General features: G+C 41.7%; 1 protein-coding gene across 5 annotated transcripts in view; it reads left to right on the forward strand.

Moving 5' to 3' along the window:
• AIPL1 (AIP like 1 HSP90 co-chaperone) overlaps nt 1-25,840 on the forward strand; it is a 179,584-nt gene extending 153,744 nt beyond the window's left edge. For 4 of the 5 annotated variants that reach the window (XM_075333215.1, XM_075333212.1, XM_075333213.1 and 1 more), the window contains 4 exons: nt 390-578; nt 5,238-5,414; nt 5,952-6,093; nt 23,533-24,312. In XM_075333215.1, the coding sequence (XP_075189330.1) occupies nt 390-578; nt 5,238-5,414; nt 5,952-6,093; nt 23,533-23,735 (711 nt within the window). In that variant the 3' untranslated portion in view covers nt 23,736-24,312. Of the gene's footprint in view, nt 1-389; nt 579-5,237; nt 5,415-5,951; nt 6,094-23,532; nt 24,313-25,535 lie in introns of those variants that run through there. The other variant, XR_012746172.1, reaches the window with a different exon arrangement.
• Nucleotides 25,841-26,930: the final 1,090 nt, after the last annotated feature.

Below are 26,930 nucleotides of genomic sequence, written 5' to 3' on the forward strand. Positions count from 1 at the left end.
TAAACATCATGTTTGTTAGAGCTAAGTCACTGGGTTTCCTGCAATTATTGGAACATCTAATAGCTCCTGGAATTAAGAAATTGATAGCATAGAGGAAAGAGGTAAACAGAAATAATGTTCAAGTAACGGACGCAATATTTTGCAACTTTTCACCAGGACTGAAATGAGAAATGTTTCTTCTTGTTAATGTATTTATTTATCTCCCAGAGCATGTCTAATGATATCAGGGTATAAGGGACTGGCTTGTGTGTACTGATTAGTGCACCCGCCTTCATCAGGACTCTGGATTCCGGTGTATAGAGTGCTTGCCTGAACTGAACCCTTTAACAATAAATGAACTTTTTTATCTTAATGTGATTTAATTCTCTCTGTGTGTCTATCTTTTTCAGCACACTGGTATGTACCCACTTGTCTCGAAAAGCTTGCGACGCATCGCAGAAGGAAAGGACCCCACAGATTGGCATATTCATACTTGTGGCCTGGCTAATATGTTTGCTTACCATACTTTGGGTTATGAAGATCTGGATGAACTGCAAAAAGAACCACAACCTCTAATATTTGTTCTCGAACTACTGAAGGTAACATCATTAAGACTGTGCAGTAATTAGTGTATCTGTGTAATGAAAGATTTTTAAAGTGGAGCTAATCCTTTTCCAAAAACAGTGCTTGTAATGCTGGTGATGGTAAGGCAGCAAGCAGAAGTGGAGCCAGTGGATCACAGGGGGTACATGGGCTTACCCTTTAGTGGGAGGGGCTTGACTAAGCGCCCACCACAAGGCAGATGCCAAGTGCCACTCCCAGGGCAGTGACGGAGACTGTGGCAGCTGACCCCCAGGGCAGGGGCAGACACAGGTGAGGAGAAGCAGAGTCTAATGACTAGACGGTGAGAGCCACTAATACAACAGGTATGACCAGGATGGCAGTAGCAGGCAGCACAACAAGGACAGATTGGTACATGGTGACAAGGATAGGAACACACTGAAACGAGGACGGACAGTGGACAAAGGAACCTGACATCTAGTTAGCTAGGGAGATAACCAATAACTAACAATGTTGCTTAGGCACCTTCCCTAGTGGGAGAGTGCCTTACATACCCACTTCTTCTCAGTGATAGACTAAGAGGCACTTTCAGGAAATGATGTGCTGGCCCTTTAAAAGAAGGACAGCTGTGCGAATGCACTCCCAGAAAACTTGTGCGATGTGCACAGGCTCCAGGAGAAGCAAGAATAAGATGCACACGTTGGTGACTGCGTGAAAGGAAGGCAGTGTCACGCGGGCCGGTCACTGCAGTGAGTTAGACTGCGTTCCTGCAGGGAGGAGAATGAGTAGTGCAAGGACACTGGTGCTGCAACGCCATTTCTATTTATAAGTAATGAATAGGGATAGAGATTAGCTATAAATAATTACAAGTGTAGCACTGTTTCTGGAAAAAACACAGTTTTTTTGTAATTTTAAAACATTTTGTATTGATAGTGATTAATAGGGTCTCAGGATTATAATAGATCCACTAATTTTCATGAAGAAAGGAAAGTGGCACTCACTGAGAACCTCTTATACTGAGAGTTAAGTTGCCCATACATATTAAACTATAATAGATTATTGGCTGACAGTCTGTTATTTATGGTGACGTCCTGATTCTCTGCTGACAAATGATCATTGGGGAGAAAAGGTTCCAGCCTCTTAAATTTCAGAAGTGAATCCTTTTCCTCTTTCTGGAGATAAGCTTTTGCCAGAGGAGTCTTGATTGAATGATTGACTGAGGGGGGTACTTTGCACACTACGACATCGCAGGTGCGATGTCGGTGGGGTCAAATCGAAAGTGATGCACATCCGACGTCGCTGTCGACATCGGAGTATGTGAATCGTTTTTACTACGATTAACGAGCGCAAAAGCGTCAAAATCGTATGATTGGTGTAGCGTCAGTTATTTCTATAATTTCGGAAGGACCGATGTTACGATGTTGTTCCTCGTTCCTGCGGCAGAACACATCGCTGTGTGTGAAGCCGCAGGAGCGAGGAACATCGCCTTACCTGCGTCCCAGCTGCAATGAGGAAGGAAGGAGGTGGCCGGGATGTTTACGTCCCGCTCAACTCCGCCCCCTGCTTCTATTGGCCGCCTGCCATGTGACGTCGTTGTGACGCCGCACGACCCATCCCCTTAGGAAGGAGGTGGTTTGCCGGCCAGAGCGATGTCGCAGGGCAGGTAAGTGCATGTGAAGCTGCCGTAGTGATAATTTTCGCTACGACAGCTATCACAAGATATCGCAGCTGCGACGGGGGCGGGGACTATCGCGCTCGTCATCGCTACCATTGGCTTGCGATGTCGTAGTGTGCAAAGTACCCCTAAGTCAAGTGGTCATGTGTAGTGTATGGAGCAGTCGAGAGAGATAATTGGTGGCCAAACAATTGTACACATGGGCCTTTAGATTAGTTCCTCAATCCTACTTTAACAACTATTCTGCTTATGAGGTTATTGATTTTGTGGATTTTACATTTTAACTGGCTTCCCAAGATCAGTAAAAATCCCAAAGGGGTGTTCCACACATAGCATTTTTAGAATGGACTTGAAAATTTTTTAAAGTCCCCATACCTATTAGAATAATGTAGTCCAACCTCGGTAATATCAACAGTTCCAGCCAACTGTCTAAGGTATGTGGCACTAGCTGACTGATGATCGGGAAAGATGATGATCGCACATCTCCAATTACAGACTTCTGATTGCATTGTTCTCCCAGAGTTAAGCAGCTGGTCAATGTGTCTGTGACAGAACAGAATCCATTTTGCTTTTGTAGTATCCATTTTGTCCTATAACTTCTGATGTCATGGTGATCAAGTAACACTGATGGGCTAGGAATATCACATTTCCATTCATACCCCTACTGTTCCTATTGGTACATAGTTCAGATGGATCTTGAGTCCCAGGAGATCAGAAGACAACGGCACAATCCATTCGATATCCAAAAAGTGCTTTATTTAATCCAAGAAGTGCATTAAAAAGCAAATAGAGAGCCGGGTGCAGGCCCCCAGGGGATGACGGCCGTTTTGCACCTCCTAGTGCTTCCATGGGTCCACTAGTGGAAGCACTAGGAGGGGTCCTGCACCCGGCTCTCTCCCCGCTTTTTAATGCACTTCTTGGATTAAATAAAGCTTTTTTTGGATATCGAATGAATTGTGTCATAGTCTTCTGATCTCCTGCGACTCATATTGGAATTCTTTTCCCTTTTCAACGTGCACCCATGACCAGTGTGTTGTTATATAAAGACCTGAGCATTACCTACTCCTTCCCTACACCATTTCAAGGTATAACGCGGTGGTGCAGAACCACATCTGTTTTCGTATATCAGATAGATCTTGTCCTTTGCCTGTGACCCTGTTTAAACTAGTCAATGTACTAATAAAGGAGAAGACTCTGAATACACCAGGCTGTGATGTATTGATTTCCCAAGCGCTCATAAAACATATCTTGTCAATTCAATTTTAGTTCAAATGGCATAGAAGGAGTGTATTTTGCTCAGTGTCCACCGCCAACTTTTTCCATAGAGAGCAGAGGATCACCCAATTGGATGAGTGCTCCTGTGTATGGGAGAGTCGGATGAGATGGTTGTTGGCCGAATGATTGGCTGAAGTATTGTTCAGTCAACAGCCATGTAATGTGTATGGCCAGCTTAGGGATCAGTTGATTCAGATATTAGTCATTTGACCTTTCTACTTCTTAAGATCACATACCATACATCATTCACACAATGTTGTCCTTAGCACTGATATTGCTTATATTGACAGTTTCAAGCATTTTCTCACAGCACTTATGGTAAGCACAAGATGTATGCACAGTAAGCGAGTGCAAATGCAAAGAAACTTAGGAAATGTAATACAGACACGTGACATGCACAACAAGAGTTATGCACCAAGAAAGTGGTGAGTCACAAAAAACTTTAAACCTGCACCACTGCTAATTCTTTTTATATTTCAACAATGAGTTCAGAGATTTTAAACTCTCAAAAAAACCCTCTAAACATTGCCAGATGCAATAGTTAGAACAAAATCCAACCTTATTATGATGTCAAATGAGCCATTAATGGATAGATGTTTGTCACTTTGTGAAAACCGTTTTAATTGCCCATTTTTTATTTTATATATTTCTAGCTGAAAAGTTTTGGGGGGATTGAAAATGGCTCTTCATAAGGGCATTTAATAAGCACAAGCAGCACCCATTAGTATTTCTGTTTAAGGGATTCTCACTTATTCTCTGGTAATTTATCACTGCCTGATGTGGTTTGTGGCTAAAACTATATTCCTTCTTTTTGTGGGTCTATTCTCCTTTCTTTTTCTATCACAAGCAAGTTTTTGTGGGCATTGCCAACTGTCATGGTGGCATCATGATCTATAAAGACTACAGATTCTGGTACTTCTTTTGCTAACGTCTTTGATGTGCAAGGTGACTCGGGCATTGACTTACAGACCCGCTGGGCTGTTTGTTTTTCTCCTTTTATCACTTCACTCCTGGATATGCTGGCTGGACAATTCCATTAATGCCAGTTATAGCTAGTCTATACTAGTCTGGAGAGGCAATGTTATCCAGACTTATTGGTGATTGTAGTACTTTATTGCTGTGAGTGGTTGTGGCATTAACTCTTGTTGTCATTTTGTTGCTGCCTTACTTCTCTTGCTTTTCTCCTTAGTTTCTTTCAGTTAGTTTCTGTGAGTTTGCAGTGTGTCTGAGTTTTATTTTTTTCCCTGTCTGTTTTTATCTGTGTTGCCTTCATAGTCCTACCCCTTCTTCCCCTGGGGGGCGGAACGGATTAGTTTTGGTAAGGAGAATAGCCATGCATCTCCACCATTACCACTCCAAGAAAAAAAAAAAACTTTAAGGCTGAAATCCTTTATCATAAAAAATCCTTACTTCTTTATTTATCCATTTTAAAATGACATATCAGGGAGCAGAATAGCACGTTAAATAAAGAAGAAAGGAATGTTTATCACAAAGGATTTCAGCCTTAAAGTTTTTTTTCTTGCAGTTCTATATTACCTAGCCGACAGATGGCTGCATTGAAAGTGATTAGGAAACTGGAATTATATTCTCCCGGTGAGAGTATTTATATATTTTCTGTACATTTCCACCATTAGGAGTAAACCTGAGGTTAGGGATTGCCTAGGGTCACCTAGCGTGAGAGACAGTATAGGATCCCCTTGTCCCTCGCTATCCTGCAGTCACATCATGACATTTTTCTTACTTTCAGGTAGAATCCCCTAGCATGTATAAACGGGAGACCTGGGCACTGAACAATGATGAAAAACTCAAGATTGTACCTGTTCTACATGGAGAAGGAAACAGGCTCTTCAAGTTAGGTCGCTTCGAAGATGCAACCAACAAGTACAGAGAAGCTCTAATATGTCTAAAAAATCTACAGACTAAGGTACTATAACCAAAGATAAAATAATGTATTGGGGGTTTTTTTTTTCCCCATGAATACGTAAGAATATAACAAGTCTTGTTTGCAGTCAATGGCCCATAGTTGTGGGAGTATTTTCTAGTGTGTAAATAGTGATTCTGAAAGGAAACAGGTGTGTTCTGACATATCTGTTGGGGTGTACTTATTTATGCTGAGTACTGTATGTGCTCTACAAGCCCTTTATTACACATATAATTTAATAACATTTGTAATATGAAAAATAAAAATAAGGTTCAGGATTTTCTGATTGTTATTTATGACGTACATTGTTCTTTAATAGGACTGACTGAAGCCAGTAGGCCGCAAACGGCTCCATTGGAATTGATTTATCGCTCCTGATCTTAAATGGCCTCGGGTGCTCATAACTTCTTATAAAACACTTCACAAGTTATCACTGGATGTCAAGAAGATGAAATTTATAGTTTGTGCAGACATCGCTCTGACAAGGGCTGATTTATAATCATTACCGCACCCCACAAATACTGATTTTTCTGCTTTCAGGAGAAGCCCTGGGAGGTGCCCTGGATGAAGCTGGAAAAGATGATCAACACCTTGATTCTGAATTACTGCCAGTGTCTGCTTCGCATGGAGGAGTATTATGAAGTTTTGGAGCACACAACTGACATAATCCAGCACCACCCAGGTAGTAAGATAAATATAATGTGGATTTATAGGTCCTTATTATGATGATGTGATCGTAATGTTGCGGAAAGTCATGAAATTACAGTTATGCATGTTATATATACCATTATTTTGCATTGTGACTTGAATTTTTTTGGGGGTTTTCCAATTGACCGCTTATGAATACATGTAATAGGGTACGATTCTGTCCAATCATCATATAAACCTTCATTCCTGATATGGCCAAGAGGAAACTACATTATGATTAATGCAATCAAAACATATCAACGTTTCTGGAAGCACAAACGTTTATCAAATTTAACAGCCATATCCTTATAAAAAGAATAATGTAACTTAAATTATACTTAGGCCTTTTTCCCACGTCAGTGATTTTGGTACATATGTGCTAGTTTTTATACGTACCAGAATCAGTGACATACGCAGACCTATTATAATCAATGGGTCTGCGCACACATCAATGATTTTTCACTGACCGTGTCTCCGTGCGGCGTACATGCATGTCTGTGATTGCCGCACGGAGATAAGTAAATTTTTTTCTCGCATCACTGATGTCCCACGGACCATACTATGATGTGATCCGTGAAACACGTATCAGATAAAAACGTACATTGAAAATAAAAACATTTTCAACTCATCCATCTCCAGCAACTGTGTTCTTCCTTTGCTCTCTGCAGCATCCTGGCCGGCTCATTATGGCATGCATATTCATGAATGCAGCCAGAGCCGACCCAGAAGTAGCTGCAGAGGTGAGAGACCGCAGGGGCTGGATGCTGCAGAGCTGGAGATTTCAGCATCACAGACAGGAGGAACGGGACAGGTGAGTATACGTCCTTGTGCAATCACGGATCATGTATCATGGATCACACATGGAGAACACACGTGTGCCATGAATCACGGAACACAGAGGGACATGGGCGTTTTTAACACGTCAGTGAAAAACGTCTGTGTTTTGTTTGGGGTCATTGTCCTGCTGGAGGATCCATGACGTACTGTGCAAACCCAGCTTTCTGACACAGAGCACTACATTGCTAACAAAAATCCTTTGGTACTCTTCTGATTTCATGATGCCTTGCACACAGTCCAGGTACGCAGTGCCAGAGGCAGCAAAACAACCCCAAAACAATATTGAACCTCCACCATATTTGACTGTATGTACTGTGCTCTTTTCTTCGAAATTCCATTTCCAGTAAACAGTAGAATGATGTGCTTTATCAAAAAGCACTGTCTTGGTTTCATGTGTCTTCAAGAGGATTTGGCTTACTTAAGTACATTTTGGCAAACTGCCGTCCAGCTTTCTTATATCTCTGTTTTAGCAGTGGGATCTTCCTGGTTCTCCTGCCATAGCATTTCATTTAATTCAAATGTCAATTGTTTGTATTGACACTGATGCCCCCTGAGACTGCAGGACAATTTGAATTTCTTTGGAACTTGATTGGGGCTGCCTCTCCACCAACTAGATTATCCTCCATTAATTTTTCTCTGACGTCCACATCCAGGGAGATAAGCTACAGTGCCATAGATTGTAAACTTCTTGATTATGTTGTGCACCATGGACAGCAAACATCAAGCTCTCTTGGGAAGGACTTGTAACCTTGTTGATATTTTTCAACAATTTTTGTTCTGACATCCTCAGACAATTTTCTTCTCCTCTTTCTGTTCTCCATGCTTAGTGTGGCACACACAGACACACAATGATAAGATTGAGTCAACTTCTCCTCTTGTTCTCTGGTTTCAGATGTGGTTTTCATATTGCCCACACCTGTTACTTGCCGCAAGTGAGTTTGAATGAGCATCACATGTTTGAACCAAAGTTGTTAACCCACAAGGTGCCAAAAATCTTGTCTGGCCCATTATTGGCGTTTTGTGTGGATTTATGTTCAATTTGAATTTTTTCTCAGTTTTTTGTGTGTTGTTTAATACACACAAAGGAAATAAATATGTGTATAATAAAATGTATGTAACTGCAATAATTTTCTAGGATAAATTCGAAGCTACCAAATCTTTGGGCCATGACTGTAGGTGATGAAAAAGCTCTGGTCAATGTAATTTACTGGCAATTGTTGGCTATATAACATAGCTGGAATTTGCTTAGTATGTGGTTGGTTCAGCTCCCGAATCCGCTCTATAAACAGGGACAAGATACTAAGTAATACAGTGGAACCTTGGATTACGAGCATAATTGGTTCCAGGAATGTGCTCTTAAACCACGTTACTCTTATATCAAAGCGAATTTTCCCATAGGAAATAATTGAAATGCAGACAATTTGTTCCACAACCCAAAAATATTTACTGTATTTATACAAACTTATTACAGAAATACAAAATAATGTACTGTATTCAATTCATATAAAATTACAGTACACTATTACAAAATACTGTACCGTGCAATATAAAGCAAATTAAACTGCACTTTAGCTTGCAATAAAATTGTTGGTGTGCGAGAGGTACAGTATAAGCAATGTGCTGCACTGGTTAGCAGAAAGAAAGTACAATACTGTATCCATAAATGCAAATTGATAGTTGTGCTATATAGTATATACTGTACTGTACAATGGTATACTGTGTACAGTACATATGTATAGAAAGGTACCTCCAGAGCAGGTCAGAGCGTGGTGAAAGGACGGAACCGGAGGGTGCACGGTGAGTATTTGCTCTTCTTGCAAATCATTGCTCTTAAACCAAGTTACAAATTTGTAAAAAGCTTTGCTTGTTTTGCAAAACGCTCTCAAACCAAGTTACTCTTAAAGCAAGGTTCCACTATATTTTGTCTTATCTCTGAAAAAGTGCACTTAATTGTGTGTTGAATTAAAACTGGTGCATGAAACTTCGGTCTTAATAAATTTCCGCTTTTATGTTGCTGATTAGTCATCACTGATGACATTTTCATGGTAATATATTGTACCTTTGTTTCTGGTAGAGAGAATGCAGTACTGTAACTTTATGCAAACTAATCTCTTGGCAAAAAAAAAAAAAAAGAAATAATAACCTTCTGCCACTGTAAACATCTAAAAATAAAGACCGAGAAAACATCTATTTCTTTAAACATTGTTATTACCTTGTGCCATATGCAACAGTAGAAAATAACATGTGTTAGCTGGAAAACAGTGCGCTCACCATCAATGCTGTCTGTTATTTGTCTCTGTTCTTGAATTACAGCGAGTGTACAGATAAAATTATAGAGACAAGAGGCTGTAAAACGACTTCAGATGAGAGAAGATCTCTCAGCGCTTTCTCAATTATTTTCTTTCAAAGGTCACAGGGTGGCACTGTTTGTGTTTCCACCTGGCATAGCTTCAGGCCGTAATCCAGAAGCCATTTATTTCTTTAATTTATCCTTCCTAAGTCTCGGTAAGAGCATGTGTTCGTCTCGCTTCTCGTCTACCCGACTGCCCTCCCAGGTTCCTTTATCTTCATACACTTTCCTGTACATGAAGATTCATTTTCTTCACTCTCTCTGGACAATTTGATCCCTTATAGTAAGGTGAGCTCGGGCACACAAAATGAAAGTCTGAGACAAAATGATGCTGGTGAAACAATTCGCTTATTTTTTATTTTTTGGTGCAAAGGTCCAAAAAAATAGATGCAATTTTTTTCTCGGTGCACCTACTTGATCAGTGAGCCAGACTTTAGCATTTTGAAATTTGATCCCTTATGTCCTAATAAAATCTGACGTAGCCGAGCGAGCTAGCAGGTGACACTAGAGCTAATCTGAAGGGTTTCTTGACCTGTTGTGCCTCCCCGAAGACTTCACAGCATTGTGTTCTGCTGCTCCAAGTCAAAGTTGGTTTATTGGTGAGATCTGTGTCTTAACTCTCAGGGGCAAGGAAGGTTGGAGGTACAATAAAGGGAAGTCTGAAACTAAATATACTATAACAAGTAAACCTATTTTGAATTTATTTCCCCAGGCTATGTTTCCCATACATTTACTGCAGTGAGTAATATATTTGAAAAATAAGCGATTTTCCAACAATTCCATTCATTCTCCATTTTACTAATTTAGAAAATTAATTCATCTGACACTAATAAATGTGTAAAAAATATCACTCCCTAAATCCCCCCCATTGTAGTGGTTTGTAGTTATTACTGCATTATCCATGGTCCGGTCCTGCAGTAGATTTAATTCTTTCAGGACAAGCATGCACAGTTGTTCTTCACTCCTTTCCTGGTTCCTTTCTTTGGACTCATGCAGACATCAGTATTTTATGTCCAAGTGCTATCCATCAAAATATTGAATTGCGCTTGGACCAATGTTATTTAATGAGGCAGTGCAAATGTCCAATTTTTTCCTTGTAGTGGTCCACGGAAAAAAATTGCAGCATGCACAATTTGCCTCAGGGAATCAGATATCACTCACCATTCAAGTCTGTGGGTGTATAAAAAATCAGACCACACTCTGATGACATCCCAGAGTGGTCCTATTTTCGCAGATTGACAGAATGGGGAAGATAGAGAAACTTTTTTTTTTTATTCTCCACGTCCAAGAAAAAAGGATCCCACTATAATCTAAGGGGTACTTTGCACGCTGCGACATCGCAAGCCGATGCTGCGATGCCGAGCGCGATAGTCCCCGCCCCTGTCGCAGCTGCGATATCCTTGTGATAGCTGCCGTAGTGAACATTATCGCTACGGCAGCTTCACATGGACTCACCTGTCCTGGGACGTCGCTCTGGCCGGCGACCCGCCTCCTTATTAAGGGGGCGGGTCGTACGGCGTCACTGCGACGTCACACGGCAGGTGGCCAATAAGAGCTGAGGGGTGGAGATGAGCAGGATGTAAACATCCCGCCCACCTTCTCCCTTCCGCATATCCTACGGGAGCCGCGGTGACGCCAGTAGGAGATGTTCCTCGCTCCTGCGGCTTCACACACAGCGATGTGTGCTGCTGCTGGAGCGAGGAACAACATTGGACCATCGCGTCAGCGTAATTATAGATTACGCCAACGCAACAGCGATGATACGATTACGACACTTTTGCGCTCGTTAAACGTATCATCTAGGCTTTACACACTACGATGTCGCCTGCGATGCCGGATGTGCGTCACTTTCAATTTGACCCCACCGACATCGCACCTGCGATGTCGTAGTGTGCAAAGTACCCCTAATTCTGATTCTGATTAGAATAATCCAATTGTCTTTCTCTGATTGAGAATATATGGTCGTGTGAACCCAGCCTATTTCTGTGTGAAGAGGGTCAGACCATGCACAGTTGTCAATATAAATGGTGACCCTTCTGTAGTGTCGAACAGCTGTGCCAAGAAATCACTAGTGAAACTGTTTGTATGCTCCATGTCACGGTCGTCTCTCTGTTGTAGAGACTAGTGACAGGTTCTGGGCCAGAGTCTCTTTGCTTTGAGACTCTGCAGATTAAATGTATTCCCATTCCTTTGGGGAGAAGAGGGTTAATGTCAGAATTACTTGCCAGCAAGCATTCTCATTACCTTCCCAGGTGTTTCTGGTTTGGACCACTGCCAGTCCCTATTCTGGTTATGATTGGTTATTCTCATTCATTTGGATGCTTGTCCTGGAGGTGGAAGGAGCTGGTGGAGCCCTCTCTGCAAGTTGCTGTGTAGGCTGCAGTCCTGTTGCTGGCTACAGCAGTCTGTTGTTGTGTTTCCCCTGTCTATATTTCCTTCCTCTGGTGTTTTTCTAAGAGTTGGTGGAGCTGGCTGGGGGTGGTGTAAAAACACCAAAAATGCATAGTTTTTTTGTGCAACTCCAAGTCATGCCCAAATTTTGTGACATTTCAAGGTGTTGTATTCCAGAATTCTGGAAAAAGCACCTTAATTAATGTGACCCTGACTTTCTAGCTTCAGGGTGTAATGAGTGACATGAGTTTGCAATATTTTCATTTTCAAACAAAAAATGGAATATGCATTGTAAAGTGGCTAACACGGCTGAGGGTGCATGAACAAATACTCACATAGACTCATGTATTTTCATTGCTGCCGGAACAAGCACACATACTTTTTTTTTGTCTACAGTCTTTATTTGAAGCCTCTAACATCTTTCTCAGGTTGCAAAGGCACCATTGTGTAATGTACATTGATATCGGACATATATTTTCCCCAGTGATAATGGTTATATTTTATATACAAAATAAAGCAAAATTCTCACAATGCTTCTCTGTGCCTCCTTGTTCCATCGGCAATTGAAAAAAAAAAACTATAAACTTCTTACAACCAAAGATTATCGTCTGAGCTGGGAGATTAACAGTACTTCAAAGTCGGAGGATTTGAAGGACACAAATTCAAAGAAAATTGCCCAATTTACAGATCCAATATTTCGTACATCACATCATGAAACCATGCCGTGTACATAACAGCCTATGAGAAGCGCTCTCCACATCTCCGAGTGTAATTAATCTGACGTTCTGTACTGGAATGGCTCTCTCAATGACACAAAGCTTTATTCTCTCTTTCTTCAGGTAGAAATAATAATTGCCACTCAGGGGGAATTAATGTTAGATCTGATCAAGAAATACCTTTACTAAGACACTGTAAATCTTACATATACAGTTATGAAAGTAAATTTAATTTTGAAGGAATTATATTCATATCGTGTTGATGGTCGTATTCATTGGGCTTTACATTGCAAAAATATCTAATATTTCCCTGGAAACAATGAGATTTAATTGCAACTGACTGCAAAATAGCTGAGGGAAATGACGAATTCTTTGTAAAATGGATCTTCCAAATTGTTCTTTTCTTGAGTTGCCTCAACGTATTACTGCACTTTCAGGTGACTTTCAAGATAAGCTACAAAAAAAAGACAGTTTGCACTCTGAAATGCTAAAGCATTAAAGTTATGAATGTGTGAATATAGACCTGCATTACTGCTAAGGGAAATCTAAGAAAACTGAGATATTTAGCAGTTAGAAACGGCCATTTGTATATCTGCCCAGTTGCCATGTCAAGGCATATCTCGTAACTGGGTACCTACTCTATGTTGAAGCCTCTCTCTGGGTAATAAACCTCCTGTGTATGGGCAAGTAGGAACCTGCTATATAAGATAAAATCACTTGTGGCAAGTGGGGGAGGGGTGCATGGTCAGAAAGTATGATCCTCTTGAACAGTGTTTCTCAACTCCAGTCCTCAAGACCCACCAACAGATCATGTTTTCAGGTTTTCCTCAATCAGGTTTTCCTGGATTTCCTTAGTGTTACACAGGTGATGGAATTGGTCCCTGTCTAATATTGAGGAAAACCTGAAAACATGATCTGTTGGTGGGTCTTGAGGACTGGAGTTGAGAAACACTGCTCTTGAATGTAGACAAAAAGACTGACGGCACTCACCAAACTGAGGTGTGAACAGGTGCATAACTGAACATGGCATAAAATAGAAAAAAAGACAGTTGCACTCTGCAATGCTAAAGCATGAAAACTATGAATGTGGGAATATAGATCTGCATTACTACTAAGGGAAATCTAAGAAAAATGAGATTTTTATATCTTACCGTGCACCCCTCCCCCACTTGCCACAAGTGAATTTATCCTATATAGCAGGTTCCTTCTTGCCCATACACAGCAGGTTTTTTTACCCAGAGAGAGGCTTCAACATTGAGTAGGTTCCAGTTATAAGATATGCCATGACGTGGCAACAGGGCAGATATACAAATGGCCATTTCTAAATGCTAAATATCTCATTTTTTTAGATTTCCCTTAGCAGTAATGCAGGTCTATATTCCCACATTCATAGTTTTCAAGCTTTCGCATTTCAGAGTGCAAACTGTCATTTTTTTCTATTTTATGCCATGTTCAGTTATGCACCTGTTCACATTGCAGTTTGGTGAGTGCCGTCAGTCTTTTTGTCTATTTTCAAGATAAGCTGTCATGCATTTGTATATAAGGAATATCAGTTTTCTGGCTATTATATGTCTTGTATCTTGTATTAAATTTATTCCACTTGCACTAGAACTTTTAGCTCTTTGTTTGCACATCTTTAGCCGCACCCCTATCAAAAGGCTGTTATGGGCAGAAGATGTAATTTGGTCCCTCACTGAAAACAGATTTGTAGACCGATTTGATCTACTTTTTTAGAGTGAATAATTCTATGCAAGAGCCAAAAAAAGACTAATACGTAGGGAACGAGGCATTTTTTTCTAAAAAGATATATTACAAAGTTTCTTATCTTTACAGGATACTTTTGTTTAATGAAAAAAATAGATGAAAGTTTAGTTACTATTTAATGTAATTGCTGCCTTATCTTGTTAAGAAGTTTAAAGGGACTCTCACCAGGATTTTGCAATGCAAACTGAGGACAGCATGCTGCAAGCCTTAAAAAGTAAAAACATCTGTGTTTCTGTTATCTGTGTCCAAGCTAATGTTTACTCAAACTGAAGGGTATATTGCTCTGTGATTAACATTGGTGTGACTTGTGCCTCATGCAGGTGGGGTGCCCCTGAGTGTCAGGTGCCACAGGGTACTACATCTAACCCTGGATTCCTGGAAGTTCAGTGCCGGTAACCACCACAACACACACACAAATCTACGCCCTTTTCCCCAGACTGGGTAACAGACTAGAGATGGAACTGATGGATGGCCACCTATTGGTTGGGATGCATCCAATCCCCTAGTTAGAAACCAGGGGGAGGAGGGGCTAGTCATGTGACGTGATGAACGACAGACATCTTGCCAGACGTGAAGTCAGTTAGACGTAGAGTCAGTAAGACGTCAAGTCAGAAGTAAGTACACAGACGGAGAGTGTAAATTGACTGTTTGAGTAAAAGGAGTCCAGTTGCCAGGAAGAGTATGGCGAAGTACTCACTGGACCGGGCACCGGCGGGATACAGAGCCCTAGTTCAGGAAGACACTTCAGGCTCACCTGTTAACAATCTGCCTGGTGAGGGGATCATCAAGGACCTCACCAAAGTTAGAGTCCGGGGCACAGCAGCAAAGAGGGAACCTGGGAGCGGGGACAGAGGTCCGACCCAAGAGAGATTCAAGCTGCCTCATGGGCCTGGACTGTCACGACTGGAGGGGACCCCAGAAGGCTTCAGGCCATGGGGACCCACTAACTACAGACGGGTGCATGGAAGTAAAGCTCACCAGGTCACTACACTGGTACTGGAACAAAGGGAATACCGGATTGGTAGAGACCACTATCAGCCAGGTTGCAGCAACTCCAAACCAGTGAGTAAAGTACAAGTTAAACCGCAGCCCCTGTGTTGTCTGAATTCTTCCTGCACTACTGCATTATTATACTACACTGTGTACAGGATTATTAGGCAAATAAGTATTTTGATCACATGATAATTTTTATACATGTTGTCCTACTCCAAGCTGTATAGGCTTGAAAGCCAACTACCAATTAAGTAAATCAGGTGATGTGAATCTCTGTAATGAGGAGGGGTGTGGTGTAATGACATCAACACCCTATATAAGGTGTGCTTAATTATTAGGCAACTTCCTTTCCTTTGGCAAAATGGGTCAGAAGAGAGATTTGATGGGCTCTGAAAAGTCCAAAATTGTGAGATGTCTTGCAGAGGCATGCAGCAGTCTTGAAATTGCCAAACTTTTGAAGCGTGATCAGCGAACAATCAAGCATTTCATGTCAAATAGCCAACAGGGTCGCAAGAAGCGTGTTGGGCAAAAAAGGCGCAAATTAACTGCCCATGATTTGAGGAAAATCAATCATGAAGCTGCCAAGAAGCCATTTGCCACCAGTTTGACCATATTTCAGAGCTGCAACATTACTGGAGTATCAAAAAGCACAAGGTGTGCCATACTCTGGGACATGGCCAAGGTAAGGAAGGCTGAAAAACGACCACCTTTGAACAAGAAACATAAGATAAACGTCAAGACTGGGCCAAGAAATATCTTAAGACTGATTTTTCAAAGGTTTTATGGACTGATGAAATGAGAGTGACTCTTGATGGGCCAGATAAATGGGCCAGAGGCTGGATCAGTAAAGGGCAGAGAGCTCCACTCCGACTCAGACACCAGCAATGTAGAGGTGGGGTACTGGTTTGGGCTGGTATCATCAAATATGAAGTTGTGGGTCCTTTTCGGGTTGAGAAAGGAGTGAAGCTCAACTCGCAGACCTACTTCCAGTTTCTGGAAGACAACTTCTTTAAGCTGTGGTACAGGAAGAAGTCGGTATTGTTCAAGAAAAACATGATTTCCATGTAGGACAATGCTGCATCACATGCATCCAACTACTCCTCAGTGTGGCTGGCCAGTAAAGGTCTAAAAGATGAAAAAATAATGAAAATCCCCTCTTGTTCACCTGATCTGAACCACATAGAGAACCTGTGGCCCCTCACAAAATTTAAGATCTACAGGGAGGGAAGACAGTACACCTCTCGGAACAGTGTCTGGGAGACTGAGGTGGCTGCTGCACGCAATGTTGATCGTAAACAGATCAAGCAACTGACAGAATCTATGGATGGTTGGCTGTTGAGTGTCATCATAGCGAAAGGTGGCTATATTGGTCACAAATTTTTTGGGGTTTTGTTTTTGCATGTCAGAAATGTTTATTTCTAAATTGTGTGCAGTTATATTGGTTTACCAGGTGAAAATAAACAAGTGAGATGGGAATATATTTGATTTTTATTAAGTTGCCTAATAATTCTGCACAGTAATAGTTACCTGCACAAACAGATATCCTCCTAAGATAGCCAAATCTAAAAATAAAAAACACTCCAACTTCCAAAAATATTAAGCTTTTATATTTATGAGTCTTTTGGGTTGATTAAGAACATTGTTGTTGATCAATAATAAAAAAAATCCTCTAAATTACAACTTGCCTAGTAATTCTGCACACAGTGTACAACCACCATCATCCTCCCTTGGGGTGTACCTCTACTTGCGGAGAGAAATCACATCTACGCTGCCTAAGGCTGGAATCATACTTCTGCGTGTAAATTCGGTCCGAGTCTCATGCTTGAAAGTTGCATGAGCTCTGTTCAAGTGTTGATCAGTGTGCAATGCAACAGCAATGCATTTCTGTGAATTTTCAATTGATTGTAGTCCATGTGCAATCCGTGTGTGATCCATATGGGATCCGTTTTTATTCACAGCAGCTATGTCATCTGCCATTCAGCTCTGCTACATGGCCACTGACAGCAGACACAGACAGACCCGCACGATCAGAATGAAGTCGGATGAACTTCACCCGACTTCACTGTCATCCCGCGGCTCTGTCTGTGTCATGGCCTGATTTTCGGTCACCGGTGAAGGTCTCACTGGTGACCGCAAATCCCCTGAGTGACTTAAGTGATCTGCGGTATCAGTAGTGCCGTCACTGAGGTTACCTGCGGCCACAGCAGAAGTCCTCCCACTGAGATCTGTGGCCACGGGTAACCTGAGTGATGTCATCGCTGATAGCGCGACTCACTTCAGTTGCTCTGTCGAGCTCACAGAGAGCTTTTGTGGTCTGTGACCACTCTCTGTCAGCTTCCGATGTAGCAGAGCTGAAAGCGTCGTGGGACCTGTGTGGATTACGTCGGACCTGGAGGGGTATTTGGGGACTTTAATAAAATGGTGAAAGAGGTTGTTGTTTTTTGTCATTTATTACAAATAAAGGATTTTTTGGATGTGTGTGTTTATTTTCTTTAACTAACAGGTTAATCATGGAAGGTATCTCGGGGAGATGCCTGCCATGATTAAACTAGGACTTAGTGGCATCTATGGGCTGCTGCCATTAACTCCTTATTACTCCGATTGCCACCGCACCAGGGCAATTCGGGATGAGTCGGGTACAGTCCCGGGACTGTCACATCCAATGGATGCGGCAATTCCGGGCGGCTGCAGGCTGATATTTTTAGGTTGGGGGGCCCCCATAACGTGGGGCTCCCCATCCTGACAATACCAGCCTTCAGCCGTATGGCTTTACCCTGGCTGGTATCAAAATTGGGAGGGACCGCACGTCATTTTTATTTTAATTATTTATTTATTTTACTGCATGATATAGACCCGCCCACCGGCAGCTGTTATTGGTTGCAGTGAGACAGATGTCACTCATCGTGGGGGCGTGTCTGACTGCAACCAATCATAGGCGCCGGTGGGCAGGGAAAGCAGTGAATACGTGATTGAATAATGAGCGACCGGCTTTTTCAAAAGAGGAGAAGCCGCCACAGTGTGAACGCCGTGCAGCGCTGCGCCGGTGATCGTGGATCGGTGAGTATGAGAGAGGGGGGGAGAGGGATAGACCAACATGGACAGAGAGAGAATAGAGACCGAGAGGGAGAGACCGACTGACAGAGATAGAGATTGACCAACATTGTCAGACCTCAGATTTCCAGTGTTTTCTGAAACATGCGATAAATGTATTTAGAAAAACGGATGTCACTAGGATGGTGTGTGTGCCGTCCACGTGACATCCGTTTATTTACACGCTCCCATAGAGTTGCATTGGAGAGACTAGCGTGAAAAACTCACCAAAACGCAGCATGCTGCGATTTTTTTCTCAGTCCGATTTGGACTGAGAAAAAAATAGGAGATAGGAGATGCCTCATTGATTAACATTGGTCCGAGTGCAATGCAAGAATTTCTCGCATTGCACTCGTGCGAGTTAATCGCAAGTGTGAAGCCGGCCTAACACCACCAGCCCCAGCAATAAGAGACTTTGCAGCGACGGCTTTACCCATGTAGCCGCATACCGCAAGTGGTGTCACGATAAACACTTTATTTTTATTTTTCCCTTGATCAAAATCCCCTTTTTAAGCGACTCCCAGGGTCACAGAACTGGGCAACGGCCACACGTGATACGTCCCAGTGAATACAAGGCCCTGGATCAAGTACCCCAAAGCCCTGGGGTGCGTCACAGGCAGTCACCTCCCTGCTGTGATTGACACCTCACAGTCAATGCCCAATCTCTATTGAAAGCCTGGGGTGGGTGGGTACAGCTCCCAACTCTGCTACACTCAATTCCGAGATAATGTCTGAGCAGGTGAACACGGTGATCTAAGATAAATATGGTTAGTTTCAGGATCTCTACCTCTACCTTATGCTGCTCTCAGATGACGTAGCAAAAACATGCTGACGGAATCCCTTTAATTGATTTGATTTCAATATATATATATATATATATATATATATGTATATATATATATATATATATATATATATATATATATATACAGTTAGGTCCAGAAATATTTGGACAGTGACACAAGTTTTGTTATTTTAGCTGTTTACAAAAACATGTTCAGAAATACAATTATATATATAATATGGGCTGAAAGTGCACACTCCCAGCTGCAATATGAGAGTTTTCACATCCAAATCGGAGAAAGGGTTGAGGTGAAGCAGAACATCCTGAGGCTGAAAAAAAAGAAAAAATCCATCAGAGAGATAGCAGACATGCTTGGAGTAGCAAAATCAACAGTCGGGTACATTCTGAGAAAAAAGGAATTGACTGGTGAGCTTGGGAACTCAAAAAGGCCTGGGCGTCCACGGATGACAACAGTGGTGGATGATCGCCGCATACTTTCTTTGGTGAAGAAGAACCCGTTCACAACATCAACTGAAGTCCAGAACACTCTCAGTGAAGTAGGTGTATCTGTCTCTAAGTCAACAGTAAAGAGAAGACTCCATGAAAGTAAATACAAAGGGTTCACATCTAGATGCAAACCATTCATCAATTCCAAAAATAGACAGGCCAGAGTTAAATTTGCTGAAAAACACCTCATATAATATATAATATCAGTCTACTGGATAAGGGAGAGAAGTTTTTGAGAAATGTGATCTAACTAGTGTGTTAAGTGTCCATTTAGAACACTACATTATAAGCAGAAAGGGAATGGAAGAAAACTCTGTTAAACCATTGCTGGTAGCTAAAATAAACCAATCCAGACAATGTTCACTTAAAGAGAAACCGTCAGATCCTGGAGATCCCGCGCGAGCGGGCTTGCCATTCGCGCAGCCTTCTTATCCGGGTGTTTGCTTGTCGGTTTCACAAGCGCACTGTGCATGATCAGAAGACTCCTGCGGTTCCGACCATGCGCAGAGCGCGTCTGAAACCGGCAAGTAAACTTCCGGATAAGAAGGCTGTGCGAATGAAAAGTGCACAAGCTCGGGATCTCCAAGAGCTGACGGTTACGTCACTCATGTAAATCCATATCACACCCACAGGGGCGTGATACAACGGAAAGCATGCAAACTCACACATGGCGATGCGACGCCCAGGGAACTAGACCCTCTAATCATTTACATAGGGAACAGGTAAGTAATAAAACGTTTTTTTGTTTTTTTTTTATAAATTCATATTGCACAATATTACAACACAGGGATGGGTAGGAAGGGGTTTCTAGACCACACATCACCCTGCTTGTAGGTTAGAACGCATATGGGACCTCACAGGTTCCCTTTACAGTGATTCAGCTTGGGATAGTTTAATATGTGAATATAGGCGGATATTTAATTTTCTAGAAACCTGATTCACAAGCTTTGGGGGAAGTCTGATATTGATAACTCTCTTATAGATTGATAAAGTGTGGATTACAAATCTGAAGTCAATTTAAAAAGAACCTGTCAGCAGGATTTAGCACTACAACGTGAATACATGGCCATAATAGTGCTGTGATGCTGATTGAATGGATACCTGCAGTGAAGGAATCTGATCTTTGCTGACGCTTCCTCTAAAGATTTATAATTACATTGTAGGAAGTAGTTACGTTCCACCCCTCTGTTTTATGTTAATAGACTGATTTGACAAAATAATGAATTTTAGGTACCAAGTATGATGTTAATGTATGTAGTAGAGTTACTCTTGATGCTAGTGAAGTACAGGTCCCCGATGTAGCAGAGCAGGAACTAGGTAGTGGCCGGTACCATCTAGATGTCGGGTACATGCAGCATGAGATTAGATGTTTGATAAGACAGGAGGAGGAGTGACAGATGGTCAGTGGGTTGGTAAGAGAGACGGACCTTGTGGGGATTTAGTTCTGCAGAACGTTCGTGGACTAGAGATGTGGCATGGTTAAGGGTCGGTCAAGGAACCCTGATGTAACCCCCTAAAGGTCTGGAGCCTACAGACAGAAGGTCCAGAGCCCAGAAGCGGACAGTGGTGAGAATACTAGTGGGGGACTGGAGGCACATGTGCCAAGCAGCTTGTGGACTAATTCCAAGATAGCGGAGCTAGGCCGAGACAGAGTACCAGAGAAAAAACAGCAGCAGAACTGTAGGAAGGAGGAGTGAAGCCATATCTATCATTATGGTGAAAAGGAAAATAAACTGTTCAACTTTGTTTGCCAAAAGAAGTCCATTGTCATGTGTTTGTCTACTGCGTCTACAATGGGAACTAGCTGCAGGGTGATGGACACTAACATGAAGATAATGGTAAGTATCAAATGCCACAAACAATTGAAAGAAGTGGCCCTGCACTACCGCACTGTGTCTCGCACCAGTGTCAGCAAGGAGTAGGTTAGTTCAAGTCGTTCCAGGAGGTAGACTGGCCGTGGGTGCTCGTTGAACAGAGGAGTTTTCTCATAAAGCCAGCAAACAGATAGAAAAACAACGGGACCTGCACCCAGCTCTCCTCCCGCTTTTTACCTGCACCGTTGGATGAAATAAAGAATGTTAATATCTGTATCTTTGTTGGTATGTGCCGTTGTTTTTCTATCTAGTTGCTGGCTTAATGGTAAGTGTCAGACACCCAACCTGAAGACCTACAGACATTGACTCTCTCTGGCATAGGAGGGCAGAACCCTCACTGCCTGGTGTCCATGCCATCCTACAACATCAACCATGCATCACTTGTGTATCGGGTTGGGGATTTGGGGTAGGGTTTCGTGCTTTATCTCTGCCGCTTTGCCTGCTGTTTATTCTACAGGTCACTGATTATTCAGTGACCTACCTCCTTTTTGGATTTCCACCCAGCTGCCATTATTACAGTGGGCAGCACATGTGCACTGTGACTCTGCGGGCGGTCTGCAGGTTTTGAACAAAATGGTGCCAGATGCGGCACATGCATAGATCAAGATTTCAGCTCAATGATGTCTTCATTAAGTTGAAATCTTGATCTGCACATGCACTGCCACAGCGGCATGTTATTGAAGACTGTGCACTGTGTGATTCTACAGATTGTCTTCAGTAAATGGTGCTGGATGCGATACATAGATCGAGATTTTGGCTTAACTGAGTTGAAATCTCGCTCTGCGCATGCGCCCCATTTGGCAACCTTTTATTGAAGACCTTAAGCAATAAGTTTCTACAGATTGTCTTCAATAAAATGGTTCTGGATACAGCGCATACACAGATCAAGGTTTCAGCCTAATGAGGTAGTTGAGGTGAAATCTTGGTCTGTTAATGCGCCACAATCAGCATAATTTTATTGAAGACCTGCAGACCACCCACAGAATCAGAATCACACTGCGCACGCGCTGCCCACCGTATTCATGGCGGCGGCAGTGGGGTGGAATTTCAAAAAGGAGGCAGGTCAGAGAATAATTAGTGACCTGTAGAAGAAACAGAGGAGGCAGGCGGAGGAGCGGAGAAGAAACAGAAGACCCAACACCAAGTCCCATCCCAATGCATAGATGACATCATCATGAAAACTTCAGAGGAAGATTATTCTGCAATCAAAGATTGGATGACTTTCAGTGCAGGTATCCATTTAATCAGCACCACATCTCCTTTATGGTCAAGTTGTTACTTTCTAGTGCTAAATTTTGCTGACACAGTCTCTTTAAATTGAATGACCCTACAGGAAAGCCTGCACTTGCAGAGGGTTGGACCCTATGGCCCTTGAGGTCCCTTCCAACTCTATCTTTCTATGATTCTATGATCTTTAATCCGCACTTTATCAATCTATAGCAGAGTTATATAATGTGTAAGGCAAAGTCATTTCACATAGTAATCTGTAACAAAATCCATACACTTCGGTGCTGTTGATGATGGTGTGGGTGAATGTTGCTACCTGATAGCACATACTCTAATGATCTGAATTACTAGTCTTTTTGCAATGTTTTTTTAACCATTTATGTTTTCAATATTAAACATAGTCAGACATAGCCAAGTGGTAGTCAGCAGCAAAACAGGATTGCCTTCAAGGAGAGTAATAACTAAATCGTCAATTGATATGGATTTATTCCATTAACCAGCACTAATTGTGGCTCTGGTTATCCATTATTTGGTATTAAATAATTTAATATCTACAATGACATAATCTGAAATGACCATTGTGTCCAAATTGTTCAAATCACATGATTTTACCCTGGACATAGCATCATTCTACAATGATGAGGACAGATGACTTGCAGGAGAGGCAGGAAGACCCCTTGATTTGAGAGAACTACATCAAATCATGAAAGTGTATTTATTTTTCGACAGGATTGAGGAGCAGTTTGTTTCTTGTCTGGTTTTAATCGGATAACAAATAATTCCATTCGATTCTGCTCTTTGCTCCCTTTTGCTCATAATCTCATATTTGCAAATATTATTCTGGAAGCCAAGACCTGACAAGTAATTGTAGTACTGATCTGGGTTGCTTGATTTATCCTAGGTTTGGTGAAGGCTTATTTCCTTCGAGCTAAAGCACATGCTGAAGTGTGGAATGAAGCAGAAGCAAAGAAGGATTTTGATAAAGTCCTAGAACTAGATCCAGAAATGAGCCGTCAAATAAAAAAAGAAATACAGATACTGGAGATGAGGATGCAAGAGAAGGAGGAGGAAGAAAAACTCAAGTATAGAAACCTATTTTCATAGGAGATCAGAAAATCGCAACTATACTATATGTTATACTGGCATCCATAACTGCTATGATTATGCCAACGTCATTTACAATTACAACATGCAATGGGAAAAATTGGTAATATATTGGAATTTATTAATAATTTCCTTTACTGATGCTACTTCAATATATGTACAACAATAAAGTGGATTAAATGGTCTTAGCGCACTAGAGGACATTACATAACAGATACTGGGGAAGAATTACAGTGGTCCCCATTTTCTTATCTTGTGGGCGCTGAGCATTTAATGGAATCTGTCAGTAGGTTCAACCCTATTAAGCCATGTATATGGGCATGTAGGTCGCAAAAGCTGAATAAAACAATATCTTTATATCTGAGAGATGATGTCTCATTCCAGGGAAATCTACATTTTTCTTAATATGTAAATGTGCTGTTAAGATCTCTGGGCCGAACACCGATCTCCCTGAGAATCTGCCTCCAAAGTTTATTGTTAGGTGTTATCATTGTGAGACATGTAATGACTGACAATCTGCTCTCCTGGTCTACATGTCTGACACTGGTAAAGCCCCCATTCATGTAATATAAGCTGTGGAGGCAGATTCTCAGGGAGATCTGTGTCCAGTCCATACATTTAACAGCTCATTTACATATTAAGAAAAATGTGGATTTATCTGGATTAAGACATCAGATCACAGATATCAAGGTATGATGTTATTCAGCTTTCTATGACCTACATGCCCATATAGCTGGATTAGGAGGGTTGACCCTACTGACTGATGCCCTTTAAGAGATGTCCATGCCTGCTAATGAGCCATAAAGGTCTTTCATTATTAGTGCACTTTAGAGAAGTCTGAATGTCTCTTCCATGTGTGGCATCCATTAACAGGACTCATATTTGGTGGAAAGTGGTGCAGGTTTTTCTTTAAAGGGAACCTGTCAGGTCCAATATGCAAGCAGTACCACCAGCAATTCTGGGTGCATATTGCTAATCCCTGCCTAACCGACCCTGTATACACTAGCATAGATAAAGAGATCTATAGAAAAAATATTTCTAAAGATCTTTTACCATATGCTAATGAGTGAGGGGACTAGTCCCCTGGGCGTTAGCTCCTGGCCAGTCGCCCCTCATTAGCATCTCAGTACGTCCCTGTGGGTGTGCTACCATGCTAATGAATATGCAGAGTCACGGGATGATCTCTCACCTCTGCTGCCATTGTGTCCGATGGGGGATTTTGGCTCAGTGCGCATGACCCCGGAGTTCCGGTCATGCGCACTATGAAACCGGGTGTACGCGTCCTGGCTTCCAACTTAAGTAGTGCGCATGACCCAAACTCCAGGGTCATGCGCACTGAGCCAAAATCCAGAGTCAGACGCGATGGCAGCAGAGAGGTGAGTGAGATCATCCTGTGACGCTGTGTACTCATTAGCATGATAGCACGCCCACAGGGGCGTACTAACATGCTAATGAGGGGCGACTGACCGGGGAACTAACGCCCATGGGACTAGTCCCTTCGCTCATTAGCATATGATAAAAAATACTTTTTCTATAGATCTCTTTATCTATACTAGTGTATACAGGGACGTTAAGGAAGGGATTAGCAATATGCACCCAGAACTGCTCGTGGTTCTGGGTGCATATTGGACCCGACAGGTTCCCTTTAATATAGTCATAAAAAGGCAGTAAAAAAGCAATAGCTCTGCCCCACTACCTTCTATGTAAAATTATTAGGATGCATATACAAAATCTATAGTTTATACGATCAGCTCAGGTTGTCATATGTCTTTTTATTACCTCCTTTTCCTTCTTTCACAGAACTTATTGTTTTCGAGTGCCCTAAAGGTCGTATAATGGAAGGGAAGCAGCAGTTAATAGGTCAATAGAAGGACATTCTCTAGCGATTTTCTCTCAAACATCAGTAGTTTTATGATGCTTTATTTGATACTTTAATGACAGATCCAATTTTAAGATTAGAGGATTTAAATTTTAGCCTCAGTGCATTTGTGCCAGAAGATCAAAACTTTAAAGGGTTAAGTTAAATTCACATAGTGTCCAGAACAGCAACGTATGCATTGTATGAAGAATCCACTGTATAATGCAAAATGATAACCCACAAATAAAAACCCTTGTGCTCTGAATCCACCCTCATTCATTATCTATGGCTGAAGTCAATGTGGTTTGTAAGTGGCTTCTAGACTATATAACTGAGGTGACATATTGCGATAAAAAATTATTTAGAGGTATTTAACCTAAGTGTATTTGGCTTTTACACACTGAATACATAATGTCTTTGCTTAAGTGTTTATGTGCCTCCATTTCTCTCTCAAGGTCCGGAGTCCCATATTTCTCAGCATCCATTATGCAGCTAAGTTACCTACTCTATATCACATACTGTATACAATGCAAACTGTTATACATCATGTTCATAGAGATAAATAGGCTATTTCAAGGCACGTAAGCATCATAGAAGGGAGTTCCCAACAATCCAAGTTGTCAGCGTTTAATACTGATATATGCCTCACAGCCAAGAGCTGCCATTCAACATTTAATACATTGATAGGTTGTATTTACTGTCATTAAATAATATAGATGGTCCCACTTTAGAGGTCTGTCTTAGTGAACGTCTCTCTTTAAATGAAGTGGTGAGAAGTACCAGACTTATACTGGCAAGCAAAAGGGTAACAAAGTTTGGAACTTTTTTACTTTCTGGCTTGATATCTCACCATCCTCTACAGCTGTGATAGACAATCATCTTGCCTATCTCATACATAAATTAAACGTGCAACTATTTACCACATGATTATTATGCAGATTATTTTCATGTCACTGCATTGTTACTGTTTTGCTTCTAAAAATCTGAATGTTAATTTTTACTATATTGTTAGTATTTTGTAAATCCGTTTTTGGCTTTCAACACTACCTGAATCCTTGTGGGCATGCTCTCAATCAGATTCCAGCATGTCTTGACCAAAATCTGGTCCCTAGTCTCTTCCACACGTTCCTAATGTTGGTACATACAGGTCGACTCATTTGGGTATGTACACAGCTTTTTATTCAACTCTACCTCAAGTGTTTGATTAGGTTGAGGTCTGGGGACTGTGAGGGTCAATCCAGCACCTCTTCTTCATTGTCATTATACCATTTCTTTGCCAATCTTGACATATGCTTTGAGTTGTCCTGCTTGAACACTATGTTGTCCTTTTAATACCT

This window comes from Anomaloglossus baeobatrachus, chromosome 2, assembly GCF_048569485.1.
Source record: "Anomaloglossus baeobatrachus isolate aAnoBae1 chromosome 2, aAnoBae1.hap1, whole genome shotgun sequence".
NCBI classification, from domain to species: domain Eukaryota; kingdom Metazoa; phylum Chordata; class Amphibia; order Anura; family Aromobatidae; genus Anomaloglossus; species Anomaloglossus baeobatrachus.